This window comes from Typopeltis vanoorti, chromosome 2 (assembly GCF_054136105.1).
Source record: "Typopeltis vanoorti isolate ZY-2024b chromosome 2, IOZ_Tvanoo_1.0, whole genome shotgun sequence".
Classification (NCBI taxonomy): domain Eukaryota; kingdom Metazoa; phylum Arthropoda; class Arachnida; order Uropygi; family Thelyphonidae; genus Typopeltis; species Typopeltis vanoorti.
Genome location: NC_143550.1, coordinates 88069876 through 88087656, shown reverse-complemented (window position 1 = coordinate 88087656; position 17781 = coordinate 88069876). Strand labels below are relative to the sequence as shown.

The 17781-nt window shown below is 35.3% G+C and overlaps 1 protein-coding gene across 1 annotated transcript in view; it reads left to right on the top strand.

Annotated features, from left to right (window-relative positions):
• LOC150109232 (protein SET-like) overlaps nucleotides 1–17781 on the top strand; it is a 104206-nt gene that overhangs the window by 8662 nt on the left and 77763 nt on the right. The window contains exon 2 of the mRNA XM_090412296.1: nucleotides 14204–14393. Coding sequence (XP_090268422.1) covers nucleotides 14204–14393 — 190 coding nt within the window. The remainder of the gene's footprint in view (nucleotides 1–14203; nucleotides 14394–17781) is intronic.

Here is a 17781-nt window from a genome sequence, read left to right as displayed (position 1 = left end):
TTTCTCCTGTGAACGCTAAGTGCAGCCTGCAGTAGTGTAAAGAGCGACACTACTGGAAACGTGATTTGGAGTAATGAATTGTGCTTTACCATGTGGCAGTCCGATGGGAGGATCTGTGTATGGCAAATGCCTGGAGAACGATTCCTGCAAGCGTGTGCAGTGCCAACAGTGAAATTTGGAGGAGATGGCATTATAGTGTGGGGATGTTTTTCATGAAATAGACTTGGCCCTCTCATAACACCATATGGAAATCTAAATGTGGAAGGGTACAAGGACGTTTTGACCCATTGCATACTGTTTACGGTAGAAGATCAATTCGGTGATGACTATTGTCTGTATCATCATTGACAATGCTACCTGCCATAAAGCAAGGTCTATGAGGCATGGTTTGGGGACAGTAACGTTCCAGAAATGGACTGACCGGAGCCCTCACCAGAATCCCATAGAACACCTTTGGAAATTAGAATGCCAATTTCGTTCCAGATCCCAATGACTCGCATCACAAACTGCTCTGGCTACAGCTCTTCAGGAAGAATGCACTGCCATTCGTCTAGAGAGGTTTCGACACCCTGGTAGAGTTAGAGCAGTCATAGAAGCAAAGGGTGACCCACTCCATAATAATGTCCACTACTGGGAAGTGTGTCACAGGGAAAGTCTTACAGTTTCGAATAGGTGACCGGATACTTTTGATCAGATAGTGTATATATGGAAATGTACTGTGTGTGTGTGTGGAAGGACAGCATGATTTTGTGAAGAGTAGATGATGCCTCAGTAACTTGCTCACATTTTATAATACAGTGACGGCTGAATTGGATAAGGGCAGTGGTGAACTATAATGGGCTCGCCCAAGCCTTTTGTTAAATTTTTCTCAGATTTGCGAGTCCCTTGTTCTTCTTGTTGCCTTTTTTATTTAAAAATAATAATAAAAAAATAATTTTTTGAAATATATTAAGCAACAAACTCATACTGTATCCTAACAGAGTGATTTTATTAAATAAAATATTATAGTTACTGTTACTACCATTTTACAAATAAGAATTCGCTTTTGGTAATCACATATAAATAAATAGGACTACAAAATAATGCCCCTTGATTGGTACCATTAATTATCACGTGAAGTATAAAAACGAAAGAGAAATATAACTTATTTCAATATTATTGTGTTTAGATAATATTTATTTATTATTTATAGATTGTCATAAAAACTTTTGTTTATAAAAAATGTGGACTATTGCATATGTGCGATTATAAAAGATTTTATTCTTATTGTATTTTGATAGTTAAAAAATATTTTTCTTATGTAAGATAAATTAACACAGATTATTGTGTGCAAATATTTCATGTTTAGATCATGAAATATTTGTTTAAAAATGATAGCCTTTTCAGGCTGATTGTCCCCTCATACTTTTTGATTAAGGACACACAAGCTGTATTAATAACAGTTTTTGTGTGAAATATTGTTTTTTTTTTTGCTCGACAATGTGGGCCCTTTGTTAAAATTTCCATAGCTCACCACTGGATAAGGAAAATTGGTTTACAGTGATACTGCTGGCCTTTGCAGAGTGGACTTTCCATGTGGTATCCTGTCAAATGCAGAGGCATTTGACAGGATACCACATGGAATTATAATCAGTAAATTGCAGCACATGGGGATGGATAGGAGGGTGGTTGATGGAGAGATATCAGAGACATCTTGGACCACTGCTATTTAATTTGTTCATTAATGATATAGAAAAGGATTTAGGAGGAACTGTTCAGTTATTTGCCAATGATGCAAAGTTGGGCAGAGCAATGGTGAATACACACATTATGTCAAAATTTTGCAGGATGATTTGGATAGATTGGCAGACTGGGTTGAAGAGAATGGATGTCAGTTTAATGTGGCAAAGTGTAAGACTATGCATTTTGGAGTGAAAAGATTATCTGCAGTATACCACATTGGTGGGATTGTACTTCAGGAAATTGATGAAGCCAGAGACTTGTTAGTGGATAGGGAGTTAAAGTTGGGGGGGCGAACACATAGCAAAAGTGGCTAAATCAGATCACTTGGTTACTGAAGAACACTGACGAGCAGAGACAAGTAGGTTATTGTTCCTCTTTATCGAGCCTTGATAAGACCCCATCTTGACTACTACGTGCAGATCTGGGCATCAGGGTTTCTTGGTCATGGAGAGGAGGTAGAGAGGATCCAGAGGCAAGTGACCAAGATGGTAGCTGGTCTATGGAATGAACCTTACAAGAACAGGTTGAAGATTTGTGGGTTACAGGAACTGGTTGATAGGTGGGAAAAGGGTGATATGATTGAAACATTCAAATTACTAAGGAGTTTCACAAGATCAATTCAGAGGAAATTTTTCGGAACAGGTGTAGTGGTGGGAGAACTAGGAGTCATCCATGGAAACTGAGCAAGGGTGTTAGAAGTAGGTTTTTTACTTGAAAAGTGGTGAATCAGTAGAAGAAGCTGCCAGAGTCTGTTTTGGGCGCCATGACTGTGAATAAGCTCAAAGCAAAGTATGATAGATACTGTGCGAATGCTGAATAGTTCTTGACATGATGTTTAGGGCCTCCATCGATGAGTCTAAGGGCTCCTTGAAGTTGCCCATAATAATAATTCATTTACATACAAAAAGAAAATTTAGAAACTTAAATATCACATAATGGTGTTTGACTGCCAAATCAAAAAACAATTCTGGCTGTCTCACATTACCAAAATTATGGGGTACTCTCTTCTTTGAGACCTTCAGTAAGATCCCATACATTATACTCATAGAGGCCACCAGTTAGGATTGTGGTATCCTACTTTTTTACTCAGTCTGTATTTGCTGTCTCCTGCTGGTGTGCCTGCATGAATGTACTTAGTGTACATTGTGGCCATGAAGATGCCATGTTGACCAAAGGAAAATATTGGTGTAATAATTTAATAGATTAATTTAGTTAATTATTATTGTGTATGTGTTCTCCACGCATGAACATAATTGGTCAGTACATTGAGAGTGCCATGATTTGGAGGAAAGGAGTAGTAGTTGATTCTCCAATTGTAGCCATAGGTAAAAAGGTAGTGAATATGGTTAACTTCAATAGTGACGTAAGCCTGGTTAGAACAGAGGTTGATGGCTAATTTCTTTTTATAGTACCATATTGTTGGGCGAGGGGGGGGGTAGTGAAATAATAGTTTGTGAATGTATCTTGCCATGTAAGAAGGTGAAAGAACTGTGCAATTAAAGTGTTTAGAAAAGCAAGAATGCTATTATTTTTATTTTCTGTAATAAACTGGATTCTGGGAAACTTGTTGATGTGGAGAAGAAATTAGTGGAATGTATGTAATCTTTTTTATCTTAGCCAGATAGAGGGTTTATGAATGGCAGACTTAAATATCATGAAAAATTTTATGTTGGTATCAGCAGCAGATCTTAAAATTCAGCCCAGCCTCAATAAGTGGTTATGAGAAACTAATTTTTAAACCTCCCATCCACTACCCATTGTAGCTCACCAGCCTTCAGACAACATCCCTCTTTAGACTTTCAGTCCAATCTCAGACTTGTTTTTGTTTGCATGCATATTAGAATTTTATGTTGTATTCCCTGATGTATTTGTGACAAACAGTATATTGAATTCTTTAATTCATTTCATTAAACTGTAAAACCATAAAGTAAACCTTAGTTGCATTGGCTTTTAAATTCAGGCAATGGTAACGCTGCATGCTCAGTTTGCTTGAACATCAGTACTTCAGAAGTTTTGCCTATAGTGGGATCTGCAAGATGTAATCTGTCAAGCTCTTTTGAGCGAATGTCTTTATACTTCTTTTTTTTTTTTTTAGATCCAGCTGTTGTTTATCATCAAAGTGAAAATATTAAGAAATCTGATACTGTTCTCTGGCCTTAAAATATAAAAAAACATCCTGTTAAGTTGGGAGTGGTTCATTTGGGTGTCAAAATGAGAAACGTTCCCTTCTCCATTAAATCAGTATGGTATACATGATTAGAGATGGAGCTGGAACAAGATGTTTATTTAACCTTAGATGTGTTTATAATTTTATAAATTCCATCTCTGAAAGGTAACTTATTGTGCATTTAGTGCTGTGATAGTGTTTTCATGCTCCGGAGATGAATTGTATTATTTTCAAGACACTTCAGTAATCAGAGTAGTAATCCCACACTGGGCATTGAAAATTTTCTACCTCTTCATTTACACAACAGAAAAGTTGTAGACTTTTTATGTGACTCTCGCTCAAGAACAGTTGTAAGCTTATAGTACAGTAATACCATGAGTGGAACCTTTTTTTTTTTTTTTTTTTTTTTTTTTTTTTTTTTTACATAATCCAGAAAGTCTCCTCTAGAGACTAAACTTATCTTTTTCCAAGCCACATTAGCCCTCCATTAAGCTGGACAGCAGGCTCACGCTGTATTGTGAAATTCATGTTCCACCATTCAGATTCGCTGTGAAAATTTTTGTGTGTATATATATATATATATATATTTTTTTTTAACTTTATGTACTGATCCTGTATATACATATATTATGATTTGACTAGAAGCATGCATTAAAAATTGATTCACAGTAGGAAGTTGGCCATGAATGTGGAAGTGCACTCAGACTTTATTAGATTGAAAAAAAAAATGATCTTCCTGTATGTTGGTATTCATTTAGAAAGCCAGTATTAACATTAATTGTTAATACTTGAACAGATATGTCAATGATCAGAAGCTACTAATTGTTTCAACACATCTTGACTGATAATTTTTATCATTAAGGAAACTTCCCTTTTAAGAAGAGGTATCCAGAAGTTAATTAAAAAATAGTAACTGTTTACTTTATAAGTTGGGTAATGGTATTGTTGAAAGTTTTAAAGTGTGAACAAGTGGAGTTTTTGAGTGGTAGATGTGAGTGCTTTGTCAGTGAATGAGTTTAAGAGAGATGTAAACATTGTGTGCTTCTTGCAGTGAGTCTTGGGTCTGTAAAGATATTTAGATACTGTGCAACCACTGATGCGAAACCCCTCAACACTAATGCACATGGTGGCAGAAGAAGGCAAATCCATTCCAATAATAGGGTAATCAATGCATTTTGTGGGATGAGTGTTTATTATTATATGTTAGGAAATTAGCTTTTATTTTATGAAAATTCTACTTTTAAAGTGGTAACTATTTTGCTTGTACAACAGTTGGAAAATTTACGTATTATAAAGCATTTCACATGTTGGTTGGTAATGAATTCGTACATTGCCTTATTCCTCCCCCCACCCATCAACATTAATTGACTCTTCTTGGCACGTTGCCAACCCAGGGTCTGGCATCTGTGGTTGGACAGTAACAATATTTATTGCCCATCCTGGTGAGTAGTTAGCTTATCCGCTCTCCAGCCAAAAGGTTGGTGGTAGATGGCGTTAGCTTATTTGTGGTTCATTGTAGTTGGTGGATCTAGAGTTGTACAGTAGGTGCCCTACCTCAATGAGTCTTTGGACTCTGGAAGTCATGTAATAATAATTATTATTATTTATTTTTTTATTTATTGAAGTTTTAAATTTGATGTTAATATTTTCTTTTCTGAAACCAGTAAATTGTTCTGTAATTTTCCTTAATACAACCAGGTTTCCATCCGATTTCATCGATATCAGCCCATGTATTCATTTGTAATATATAAAAACAGAAGTAGTGATAAATTTTTTTTAGTAATATTATTTATATAGAACTAAGTCACTGCTTTAATGCTTGATGAAGATTGTACATATAGGCCTTGCAAGCAAGAAATCTTGCTTGCAAGGCCTATAGCATATAAGTGCTATATGTGAAAGTGGATCAAGAGCAAAGAGCTGTAAGTACTTCATGGCAAGAACCATTCCATAGAACTGAGGCAGATGGAAAGAGTGAATATTGAGAGTAGTGTTGGTTTGGTGAGTCACTACTCCATCTATAAAAGGATGTTGGTCAGCTGTTGCTGTAATGGCATAATGCATGTTAGTTCTGCTGAAAAATGCTCATAGAAATATCTGTAGAAGAGACATGGTGTGGGAACACAATGTCTGCAAAGCAATGATTGAAGAGAGAGAGAGAGAGAGAGAGAGTGAGTTAATCAACCAGACTGCTCTCTTATGAGCAGCAGAAGTTTTAAAGAAATTTTAGGGTGCCACATCCCAAGGAGAGAACATATTCCAAGTTTAGACTGATTTGGGATTTGCCCAGAGTAAGTAACTGCATAGGTGAAAAGTAATATTGTGAGTGAAAGAGGATGCCAGGTTTTTGGAAGCTGGGGATGCTCTACAAGTGATGTGATTATGCCATGTAAGGCTAGGATGGAGTCAGTCCTGGAAGAGATCTGATCTTGATTAATAAGTTGAACAAAGGAAATGGGAGAGAACTCAGGGGTTTTTTTGCAAGAAAAAAAAGACAAACTTTGTTTTCGGAAATTAAAAATGTCAAGAAATTATATTCTTGACATCTTTTATCCAAGTAATTTAATCCTTTATCCAAGTATACTGCTCAAAACAATTAGGGGATATTTTTGGTTTTCTTGTAAATTATGAAGTTATAAAAATAATTTACAAATGTAACACATTTATTTTTAAACATGCTTAATATACAACATGTAGAACATGCAGCTGCATTCAACATCATGTTAAGACTTGTTGAAATGTATCTTAGCTTTATTAGTATGTGTGTGGGGGGGTATAAAAGCGTGGCTTGTTGCATTCACTTCCACAGTGCATATTTATCACTTCAATTGTAAACTTTGTTAAAAATGGCAGAGAAACATGATATCCCAGAATCCATGGCTTGGAGCCATTGGTTGATTAGAAGCTGGACAAACGCAGCAAGTTGTCACTCAAAGAATATTTCGTGACTTTGGAATCGCTTTCTGGAGGCAGGAAATGTTCTAAATCATCTTCATGCCATAGGTTTATGTGCTTGAAGACCAATGGCTTGCATTCCACTTACTGCAAATCACAAAAAGCGCCTGAAGAATTTGGGCATAGGAACACTGCAATTGGACAAATGAGGAATGGGCTGGTGTACTTTTTAGTGACAAGTCCAGGTTTAGTCTGCAACCAGATAACCAACGTATCTTGATATGGTGTGAAAGTGAAACAAGAAATAATCCATAGTTTGTTCGTGAAATACCCCAACATCAAGGTGGGAGTTTGGTGATATGGGCTGGAATAAGTATAGGTGGTCATACTGATCTCTATTTTATTCAGAAACGGTTCCTTAACAGCCCAAAGGTATCTCGATGAGATTTTGGAACCTATAGTTCGTCCATATGCTGCTGCAATTGGCGAAGAATTCGTTTTTATGGATGACAGTGCTCATCCACATCATGCAAATTTGGTACAAGAGTGGTTTGAGGAAGAAGGTGAACAAATGGACTGGTCTGCCTGTTCACAGGATTGTAATCCAATCGAACATGCCTGGGATGCTTTAGCTAGGCTCGTTTCTGCTTGACTGGTGCATCACGATTGCTTCAAGAGCTCGAAATTGCTCTCACAGAAGAGTGGGGAAATATCTCACAAGAACTGTTTGGTCATCTTATCCGGTCCATGCAGTCAAGATGTACTGCTGTTAATGGAGACCATATGCCCTATTAAAAATTAACAAAAGCGTTTTTGGCTATTCTTGTTAAAATTATTTCATGCTAAAATGCATAATTTGTAATAAATATTGATTATTTAAACAATATCTCATCAATTACACCCTATCCATAAGTAAGAAATATTTATTCATATATAAAGTACCCAATAGTTATAATTATTTGCAGAAATTTATAATTATCCGACAGAAACTAAAATATCTCCTAATTGTTTTGAGTAGTGTATAAGCAAACAGTTTGCATGAAATATCTTCATGACTGGGCTACTTATATATAGAAGCTAATAACTTCACATCAATTGCCTTACTATCCCAAAATGCAAATGCTCACAGTCTTTTTTAGTGGGTATATAATGCTTCGCATTATGCGAAGAGTCACTAACCAGACCGATTTCAACCTTTATTGAGGTCTCATCAGCAAGACCCAGCCCAGAAGGGATACAAGGGTTGAAGTAATGCAGAAGTCATATATTATCCATATTCAGAGTAATTTAATAATAAGCTGATAATACACCTTTTCACTACTTGTATATGGATAATATATGACTTTTGCATTACTTCAATCTTGGTATTCTTTCTAGGTCTGGCTCCCACTGATGAGAACCTCAATAAAGGCCGAAACTGATCTGGGTAGTGGCCCTTTCCATAATGTGTTGCATTATGGGATACTAAGACAATGCGAAGTTATTAGCCTCTATATACAAGTAGCTCAGTTGTGAAGATATTTCATATGCAAACTTTGTTTACTTAACTTGGATAAAGGATTAAACAAAAAATATAATTTCTTTGCATCTTTCATTTATAATATAACACGACTGGGATATTGTGGATCTCAGTATTTAGAGAACTTATCATAGATGATCTTGAGATTTTTGTTGTATAAGTGGAGAGGAGAGCTCTATCGTCAACAGGGTTTGAGGTCAGTGAGAACAAGTCACTTTTTTATATGAGCAAGAAGATAGTTGAAATAATAGCCGTTCCACCAATTGACATAGGAACCACCTAATTGAAAACTAACAATCCAGTTACAAAGGAAGGAAAGTGGACTGTAAAATAGCAAATTGTTAAGAAGCCCTCTGTGCCAATTCCTGTAAAATGCCTTGGAGATGTCAAGTGCAGCAGCACAGGTTTCTCGAAACATTGAGATGGCACATATGTGTCCAGGTGTGGGTGAGGAGATTTGCTGTCATCTTAATTGTGGAAATTATATTGGAGGTGATTGATTAGTTGAGATTATTCAGGTGAGAGCAATAGGTTGATCATTTGAGCTTGCTTCTGTGCTTTAGGGTGGACAGGCTTTATCATAGCAAGTATGATAAAGCCTGAAAATTATAAACAGGTTCAGGAGCATATCTCTGAAACACAACTGAGTTATTCTGTCATGATCGAAGCCTTTTAGATGTTGTGGTTTTTCACAATTCTTCTGATTGTCTTTCTCTGGGATATACAGGAGTTATATAATGCAGTGATCCCAGTTAAAGGAATCAGAAGATATTGCAAGGCCACTGTTTGGATGGTAGAGCTGAAAGCACAGATAGGTATAAGCTGCACTTCAGCATTTTGCAAGAGACCAGTAGGCACAGCTATTGGATTTGCAAGTGTTTTGGACTTCATTGCATTGTGAATGAAGCTGGGGTTTTTGTCTTGAGCTACTTACAGTAAGCTGTTTTCTTTCTGGGGCTCCCCAGGCACACATTTTGGAAAACCATGGCTTGGATATAGGGTAAGAATTTTGAACAGAGTGGAAAAGGAAGCCTTTTATAACAAAGTACAGCAAGGATCTGGAGAACAGAAATTATAATTGCCCATGGAAGAGAGTAAAAATCTCGGCAAACTTCTTTCTTGGAATTGTAATGCCACAGTACATGTTGTGAATGGCTGAGAAAAGGGTGTTCCCCCTCTTCTCGGCTATTCACAAGTGATGCAACTTGGATGAGATTGTGAACTGAATTACCAAGAGGAGCACTCACCTCAGTAGTGTACTTAAAAAGAGAATGGGAGTACATCTATCTAGTGGCCAGCCTGCCACACTGCTTTATTGCTGCACGCTCAAGGATGGCAGAATTTTTAGTTCTCCACAGTATGTTTGGCATGCCCTTGGTTAGTATTACTCACACTGCATATTGGAAGATTAAGGGAGTGGCGGGTGTGTATTTTTGTCCATTTCCAAAATATAATTACTGCTCTATCCTTTAGAAAAGGGTTAGTAAAATGTGCTTGTGTGTTCATCTGTGACACGTGAATTTTTAGGTGATGGGTAAAACATGAGTAGTTTCTATTTAATCGTCAGTTTTATTTATGTAATGTGATTCTGTTTTATAATTTTTTTGTATATTAACATAGAATCTGTTGAGGAATGCATCATTATGAATGCCTGTTTTGTCACTTATTACTGATTTATATAAAGCAAATAAAGACGCACGCACACACGTGCTCGCCTGTAGTAACACCCCACCTTATGCCATTTCACTCATTCACTGATTTAAGCAACATGCTATGAATCATTGATGCACATTATTTGTAAAGTCAATTTATTTATGACTGAATGCTTGCTACACTTTATTTTGATCTTTCGCAGTGAATTATGCACTTTTGACTATTATTTTACTGTTGTTATTAACGGCAGAAAAAATTTAAAGTAAGGGTGCTATTAATAGGTCTAGCAAAAAGAAGAATATGCATGAGCCAATTAACATTACATGCCAAGTTTAAAATTATTAAATTTAGTGACGATAATGTATCAAACACTGGTAATCTACAAGCTAAACTTACTTCATACTACTGTTGTTAAAAACAATTCTGAGTGAAGTGAAAAGTGCTACAATAGTTAAACTGCAGTTATCTGTAATTGTGGGAATCTTATTGTCGAAATGGGAAAAAAAAATTAATGGTATTGTTTGCTGACCAAACTGGTTGGTTTGTTCCCTTATGCTTATCTATTCTGAATATAACTTTTTCTTTGCAAAAATTATTCTAAATGTTTATTTGCATATCTGACATGTACACTAGTGGCCAAAATTGTGGAAACCTTTTGGAAAAAGTGTATTTTTGAGGTTTGGTGACTCATAACACCACTTTTTTTTGGTGTAATACCATAAAATTATATAATAGTGGAAAGATCATTTAATCAAGAATGTAATGCAATAACTTTTATGAAGGATTTTTTTATTAGAAACAGCAGTTATAAAGAAGAAAAATGACACACATAGAAAAAATGAGATATACAAAAATTCTCACAATGTGAGTTAATACTAGTTGGGTAACCTTTAGCTTTAATTATGGCCTTACAATGCCTTCCCATGGAATGAACCAAGTTTTTTAGTTCTGCAGCTGAAACCAAGATTGAATTATTGCTTCTATTAATTGTGTTTTATTGGAGGGTTGCTTCTGACTAACAAGTTTCTTTAGTCGGCTCCATAGATTTTCGATTGGGTTAAGGTCTGGGCTATTCCCAGGCCATTCCAACAGTGGAATATGATTATCTTGAAACCACTTTTTGCACACAGCAGCAACATGACATGGGGCTGAATCCTGTTGAAATATAAATGCTTCATTATCTTAGAAAAGATCATGTGCGGAAAGCTTCAGTTTGGGCTCAAGTATTTCATTCATGTATTTTTGGACATTTATATTCCCATTAATCACGCAAATTCTGCCCACACCTTTTGATGTCATACAATCCCAGATCATAACACTAAGTGGGTGTTTTGCAATAGGTGTAATGCAATCAGTACAAATCTTCTCCTTACTTATTTTATGCCATCACTCCAAATAACAGTCCCATTGTTCTGCTGTCCAGTTAACATGGGTTTTAGCCCAGTTTAATCTTTTCAACCTTTGTTTGAGAGATAAAAATGGCTTTTTTCGTGGAATTCTAGCATTTAGACCAAATTTCTGCAGTCTGCGCCGAACAGTCCTTGCGCTCAACTTCACATTGCATTACACCATTTCATCTTGTATACACCCAGATGATTTTCTTTTGTCACGTAGACACAGTCTCTCAATTCTTCTATCATCACTTGCTGTTGTGCACCTTTTCCTGCCTTTACCAGTCTGGTTTTGTAGTGACTGAGTCTCTTTATACCTCTTCAAAAATTTAGAAATGCCACCTTTGGTTAAGTTTCCACCAATTTTTCTTCTAATTTCTTCATAATTGTAGCCTTGTTCACTTAATAGTACTATTTTACATCGCTTTCTGGGTGACCATTCAACTCTTTGCACCATTTCTTTAATTTTATTACGTTTTACAAGCTCACTAAATGAAAGAACACAAAAAACCAACCAACTTGATAGCAATCACATAACACACTGACAAATATCCTCCTCTCAGCTCCAGTACATGACATCAATAGCTGAATCTCTAAACACTCATGCTCATTGGCTACATTCAAATGAAGGAAAGCTACTTCACATCAACCTAAGCAAGTTGAGCTTCTTTTTTCTGGTTATTTGGCTATAACTTTTCATAGAATACAGATAATTGAACAAACTTTGTTGCATTACATTCTTGACAAATTATCTTTCCACTGATATAAATTTTATGGTATTACACCAAAAACAAGTGGTGTTATGAGCCATCAAACCTCAAAAATACACTTTTTCCAAAAGGTTTCCACAATTTTGACCACTAGTGTACTTTGTCATTTATGCACATGTATGGCTGACTATTTAAAATAAATGTTGTTAAACCATTATGTGAATCTTCGAGTTGGGGGAGTTGTGATTCACTGGTGAATCACAACTCCCCCAACTGATGGTGGTGTGGAACTTAATGTGTCGTATGACCAACCAAGATATGCCTATAACTTGAAATTAGTTCAAATTATATTTGAGTTTTTTTAATATCATTAAAACAGTTTACAAATAAAATTTACTGAAAAAGTTGCAACTGTCGTGCTATATGAGCTGCTTGAAAATGCTCCCTCCCACATCATGTTGGAGGTGTAATGGAGTATTGCAGCTCTAGGAAAGGATTAAAATTAGTTTTTAATCCTTTCCTAGTGATGTCAATACTCCATTAAACCTCTAACATGATCGCACAGGCAGTGTGTTGGCATGTGCAGACACTGTCCAGTATCAATGTGCTCATGGCAGAAACTAAGCAAAAACTTGGAAGTTGAGAAGGTAGTGTTTATTTTCTCCAAATGCTTGTTTATATTGATTCTAACAAAAAAAAAAATATTTTTAGATTTTTTTTTTTTTCTGAATTACACCATGTTACACTGCTGGCTCTGTCAACCTGATGTCTCAGATCTAATCGAATTCAGAAATGCACTAATATAGTTTTATGTGCAGACCTAATGGTTTTCTTGTATTGAGATACTTATATTTTCAACATTTGCCATAGAAGAAATTGTTTGAATTTTTCCATAAAATTTATTGAAAACATAAGTGTTAGAAGCTAAAAATAATATTAAATAATAAAAAGGATAAATAGTTTTGTATTACTTTTATAAAGTGCATACTTGTTTTTTCCTCCACAGACTGATAAACATGCTAATATATAAGTAGTTAACTTATTTACTTCAAAAGTGGTAATTATACAGTATTAAACTTATCCAGTGCATTAGCAAAAGCATTAAAATGACCATATCTGGAATTAAACACATCTATGATATATTAGATGATCACAGTAGACTACATCTGAGCTAACTAAGATCTGACTAGTAAGATATGTGCAACTCCATCATATTCTGATAAGAAAGAAAGGTAATAATACAGCATTGTTATATCATTATAATAATGTTACATATTCACTTTGTGAACCCCATTGTATGTCTGATGAAATTTGGTAAATCCATCCTCAAAAACACGTAGGTTCTCGTACTTTTGATGCATTTATTGTTACTTGAAGAAAGAATTTTTTATCTGGCATCTTCATTCGGTAGACACCAGTAATTTCCCAATTGTCATACTTGGCTTCAAAGTAAATTCAAGGTTCTCTTCATATTAAATAGATATACTTTAAAATGTGTGCTTGCTAATGCATATCATTGACTTTATTACCTCACACGGAGATGATGGTTCTGCACATGAAAGAAACCAAACATGCATTCTAGCAGTTACTGAATTAAGAAGAGCACAACAGGTAGTATCAGTAGATATTCCCCATTATGTAATTATGTAGTAAAAAATGTGCTATGTGACTTATTCTTCTTATTCATAATCCAGAAAGAACTTCTAGGATATATCTATTATACATTGTTCTTTTAACTGTGCCTTCATAGCATAGTTTGGAAGAACAATGGGCCATGTACTCTTCTGTCTGAAGTGACTGGAACTTGATTTATGCCATGTGAACAATCTTTATATGGGCTTTTTCTGTTGAAGGATTTAGCTAATGTCAGGGAAATAGTTTTTTCATCTCTCAGAACAATCAAAATAACCAGACAACACAAATACTGTCTATTTAGTATTATACCGTAGTGTAGATGGCATATTGTATAGTGCAAGTGATTGATCATGTATAGGGTGGTCTCCTGCGATGATTCGTGGAACTTCATGGAGGTGGCATGTACTGATAATATTTATATATATATATATGCTAAAATAATTGAGCACATTTAATGAAAATTAATTTTATCAGAGTTCCTAGTTGTTTTTTTCCTTGACAACTTGGCTAGTTTGTAAACCATCCACAGATATCAGCAATTCTTGATGAAGAAGAAGAGGAATGTCTTCATTTTCTAACCAAGCTTGAAGTCGAGGAGTTTGAAGATATTAAATCTGGTTACCGGATCAAGTTTTACTTTGATGAAAATCCATATTTTGAAAATGATGTCATTGTAAAAGAATTCCATCTTGGCTCTTCAGGTATGTATAATTTTATGCATATATAAGAATTGTTATTTGGCCTATGATCTTACTATTTAAAAGAAAATGCAATTGAGATGGTTACATCCAACAGTGTTATGCACATAATTTTTAAGTTATGTGTATAACATTGTTGGATATGCTTTGTGTAACACTAGTTTTTATTGAACTCAAAGTAAACAAACAAGGCCAAGAAATTCCTGCCATCCTTAACTAAATGCGGGCACACACACACCTACATCTGAGAAAGATTACACAGATGTTTACATCTTACTAGCTATACTGTGATGATGGCGTCAAAATTTTTTTCCTGTCTTTACAAAGAAAAACTGTTATTCTGGTTTTGCTTTGTTACAATGAGGTATTTGATTTTATTTCAGTCTAAATGTAATAGATACATGGAAGAAAAGTCAACTCTCACTGACAGCAACAATCTACCAAAATGTACGCTAAAATATCATTAACACATTGCTATTCTAAAAGAAATTGCTATAGGAGACGAGATGTCACTATAATAACTTCACTTATTGTAATGAACAATTTTATAGTCCCTTTAGATTGGCTATAGTGAGAGTCGACTGTTAAATCACATATATGGCTACTTTGTAAATACTGCACTATGCAGTAGTTACAGTTGACTTTCAATATAACAAGACTTCTAGGGACCTAAGGAATAGTTTCTTGTAGCAGAAAGGTCTATATTAAATATGCCCCATAGCATAAAATATTGATACTGTAGGATTTAAAGAGAGAGTTATTACAGAATATAGAGTTGACTATAGTGGTCAGCTCTATATCCTGTAATAATATCAAGCATACCCTTCTCTCTGTTCCTTGAGCAGCCTAATTGATGCAGATCAACCTGATTGTTCAAAATCTGGAATCTGCTTTGGCAGTGCTGCAATTTTAGATGGTTGTTAGATGGTCCTGAGGTTGGTTTGCCCAAAATATTTTGACATTTTTTACATAATATATGATGTTACATTGTAGTTAGAGATGCTTTTTTTTGTTGTTGTGAAAGGTTATTAGCAAACCTATGGTACATTTTGTATTTTATGGACTAAGGTTTAAAAAAAAAAAAATTGGTCTAGAAATCCTGCTCTAGAGACCAAACTTGGAATTTTTTGAAGCCACTTCAGGCCTCAAATAAGTTGAGCAGTGGTCTCACACTGGATGATAAAATTCATGGATGTCATGAATTTTATCATCCAGTGCCCATGGCAGAATTTGAACCTACAGCCTGTTGATTGAGAGCGAATATGCTAACCACTCAGCCAACCAGGCTAGCATATACAAATGCTAACAGATAATTCTCTGTTTACAGAAAAATTTCCACAGGTGTCTACATTATAAGTCTCATTACCATCAAGTATAGTTAAACTGGAATTGCATGAAACATTTAATCTTTTTTCCTTATTTCATCTGTTCACTGATATCTTTGGAGTGATACAAAGTTCTCCTACGTATTACTTGCATAGGAGGCTTATTAAATGAATATTCTTAATTTGCAATTTAATCCTTGAATTAAACTATCTTAAAAAAAGATTGAGTGAATATTGATTACAATAAGTGGAGGAATGGGGCTATAACTTCCTCTTAGGAAGATGCAACTCAGATTGAATTGCCTTGACAGCATCACTGAGGAGTATACTGAGTTCAGCACAATGGTATCAGTTGGCTGGGAAGAATAGCGACAGTGTATAGGAAGCATTTACAAAATATTTGTGATTCTTATACAGTGGATAGAGTGCAAAAGAGAGTGTTAAATATATCAGGATTGTGGAATACTGGTTATGAAGTCCGATTGAAAATGAGGGGGTGATATGATTAAGACTTACCAACTTCTGAAAGGGTCGTACAGGATTTCACTTCATGGAATTTTTGATTTTATGGAAGCTGAGAATGAATGCCACTAAGAAAGTGGGATGGGATCCAGATGTTTTTTCATAGAATGGTGTGTGTGTGTGTGATTGGAATGGATTGCTATTGGAATTTGTGTGTGCAAACAGTGTGAATGAATTCAGGAACAAGTGTGATAGCTGGTGCATGTAGTATATGACCTCTCTCGATGAGTCCCTAACTCCAGGGAGGTTTCTCTTAATAATAATTTGTCCTTTCTAGGCTCCTCTTAGTTCAACCATCTAGCATGTATCTCACCCTTTGTCATGTTTTAGTGGAATCCAGCACTTCACTCTAGAAAGGAATGAATTTTTTACTATTTTGGCTGACCATATACACTCAGGCATATCTTAAGACACCCAAATTGCTTGAACTTCTTTTCACTTTTTTTAAAAAGGATTAATTTATACAAACACATTTGATTATAAATTCTTTTTATGTGTGGTGTTTTGCTTAATTAATTTTTTAAATTTTACTTTTTGTATAAATTTTTTTAATGTCTATATTACTCACACACATGAGGCAAAATGGCCTATTTATTGTATAAATAAATACAAATAAAAATGCATTTATGGACTGGGATCAGGATCAGAGTAATCTGTTTATGTTATTCTTAAAACTACTGGAGGTTGTAGCCTTTGGAAATGCTTTATAGGAGCTGTTCCACAGAATTCGGGTGATTAGAATGAAACATGACTAAGAGTAGACACTGAGTATGCAGTTCGACTGTAAGGGATGTTGAGCAGCTATTGCTCAAGTTCCTGTAGATCTAGCAGAAATGGGAGTCATAATGAATGCTGGTTCTCCTGAACAGTGGCCATAGAAATATCAGTAGAAGGGACACAAAGCAGAAACTGATCTTCTATGAGAAAGTGGCTATAGCGAATGTAAGAGATGTCATGAATTAATTACTATTTATTGCTTTATTATTACCTTACATACTACTTTAACCTTTAGTTTAGCAAAGTATGATGTCTGCCATCCTTGTGCCAATAAACTTCTAATCGGCCAATCAACCGTTTTCTGGATATTACAAAGCGAGGTTGTAAAGAGGCAGTGAAGGAAAAGAAGCAAGCATATCAAAAGCTCCTGGTAAATAAGTCGGCTTGTGCTCTTAGAGAATACAGAGACAAATGTAAGAAAGCTAAACACTGTGTAAAACTAGCTAAACAAAAGTCATGGGAGGACTTTGGTCATAGAAAATAAATATCAAGAAGGTAGCAAGATATGAGGAAAGAGTGCTGTAAAAGGAATTAGAGATGATAAAGGTGACATGAAATCATGAGAAAAAGATATCCTTGAAGTATGGAGTAATTACTTTGAAAAACTGCTAAATGAAACAAGCAGTGATGACAGCACAGTGATAAAAAAACACTGACCAGTCATGCAGTCAAGAATACATATCCATACTTGAAGTAGAAAAAGCCTGAAATGTGGAAAGGCAGCAGGAGTAGATGATATTTGACCAGAAATGCTCAAGTATGGAGGT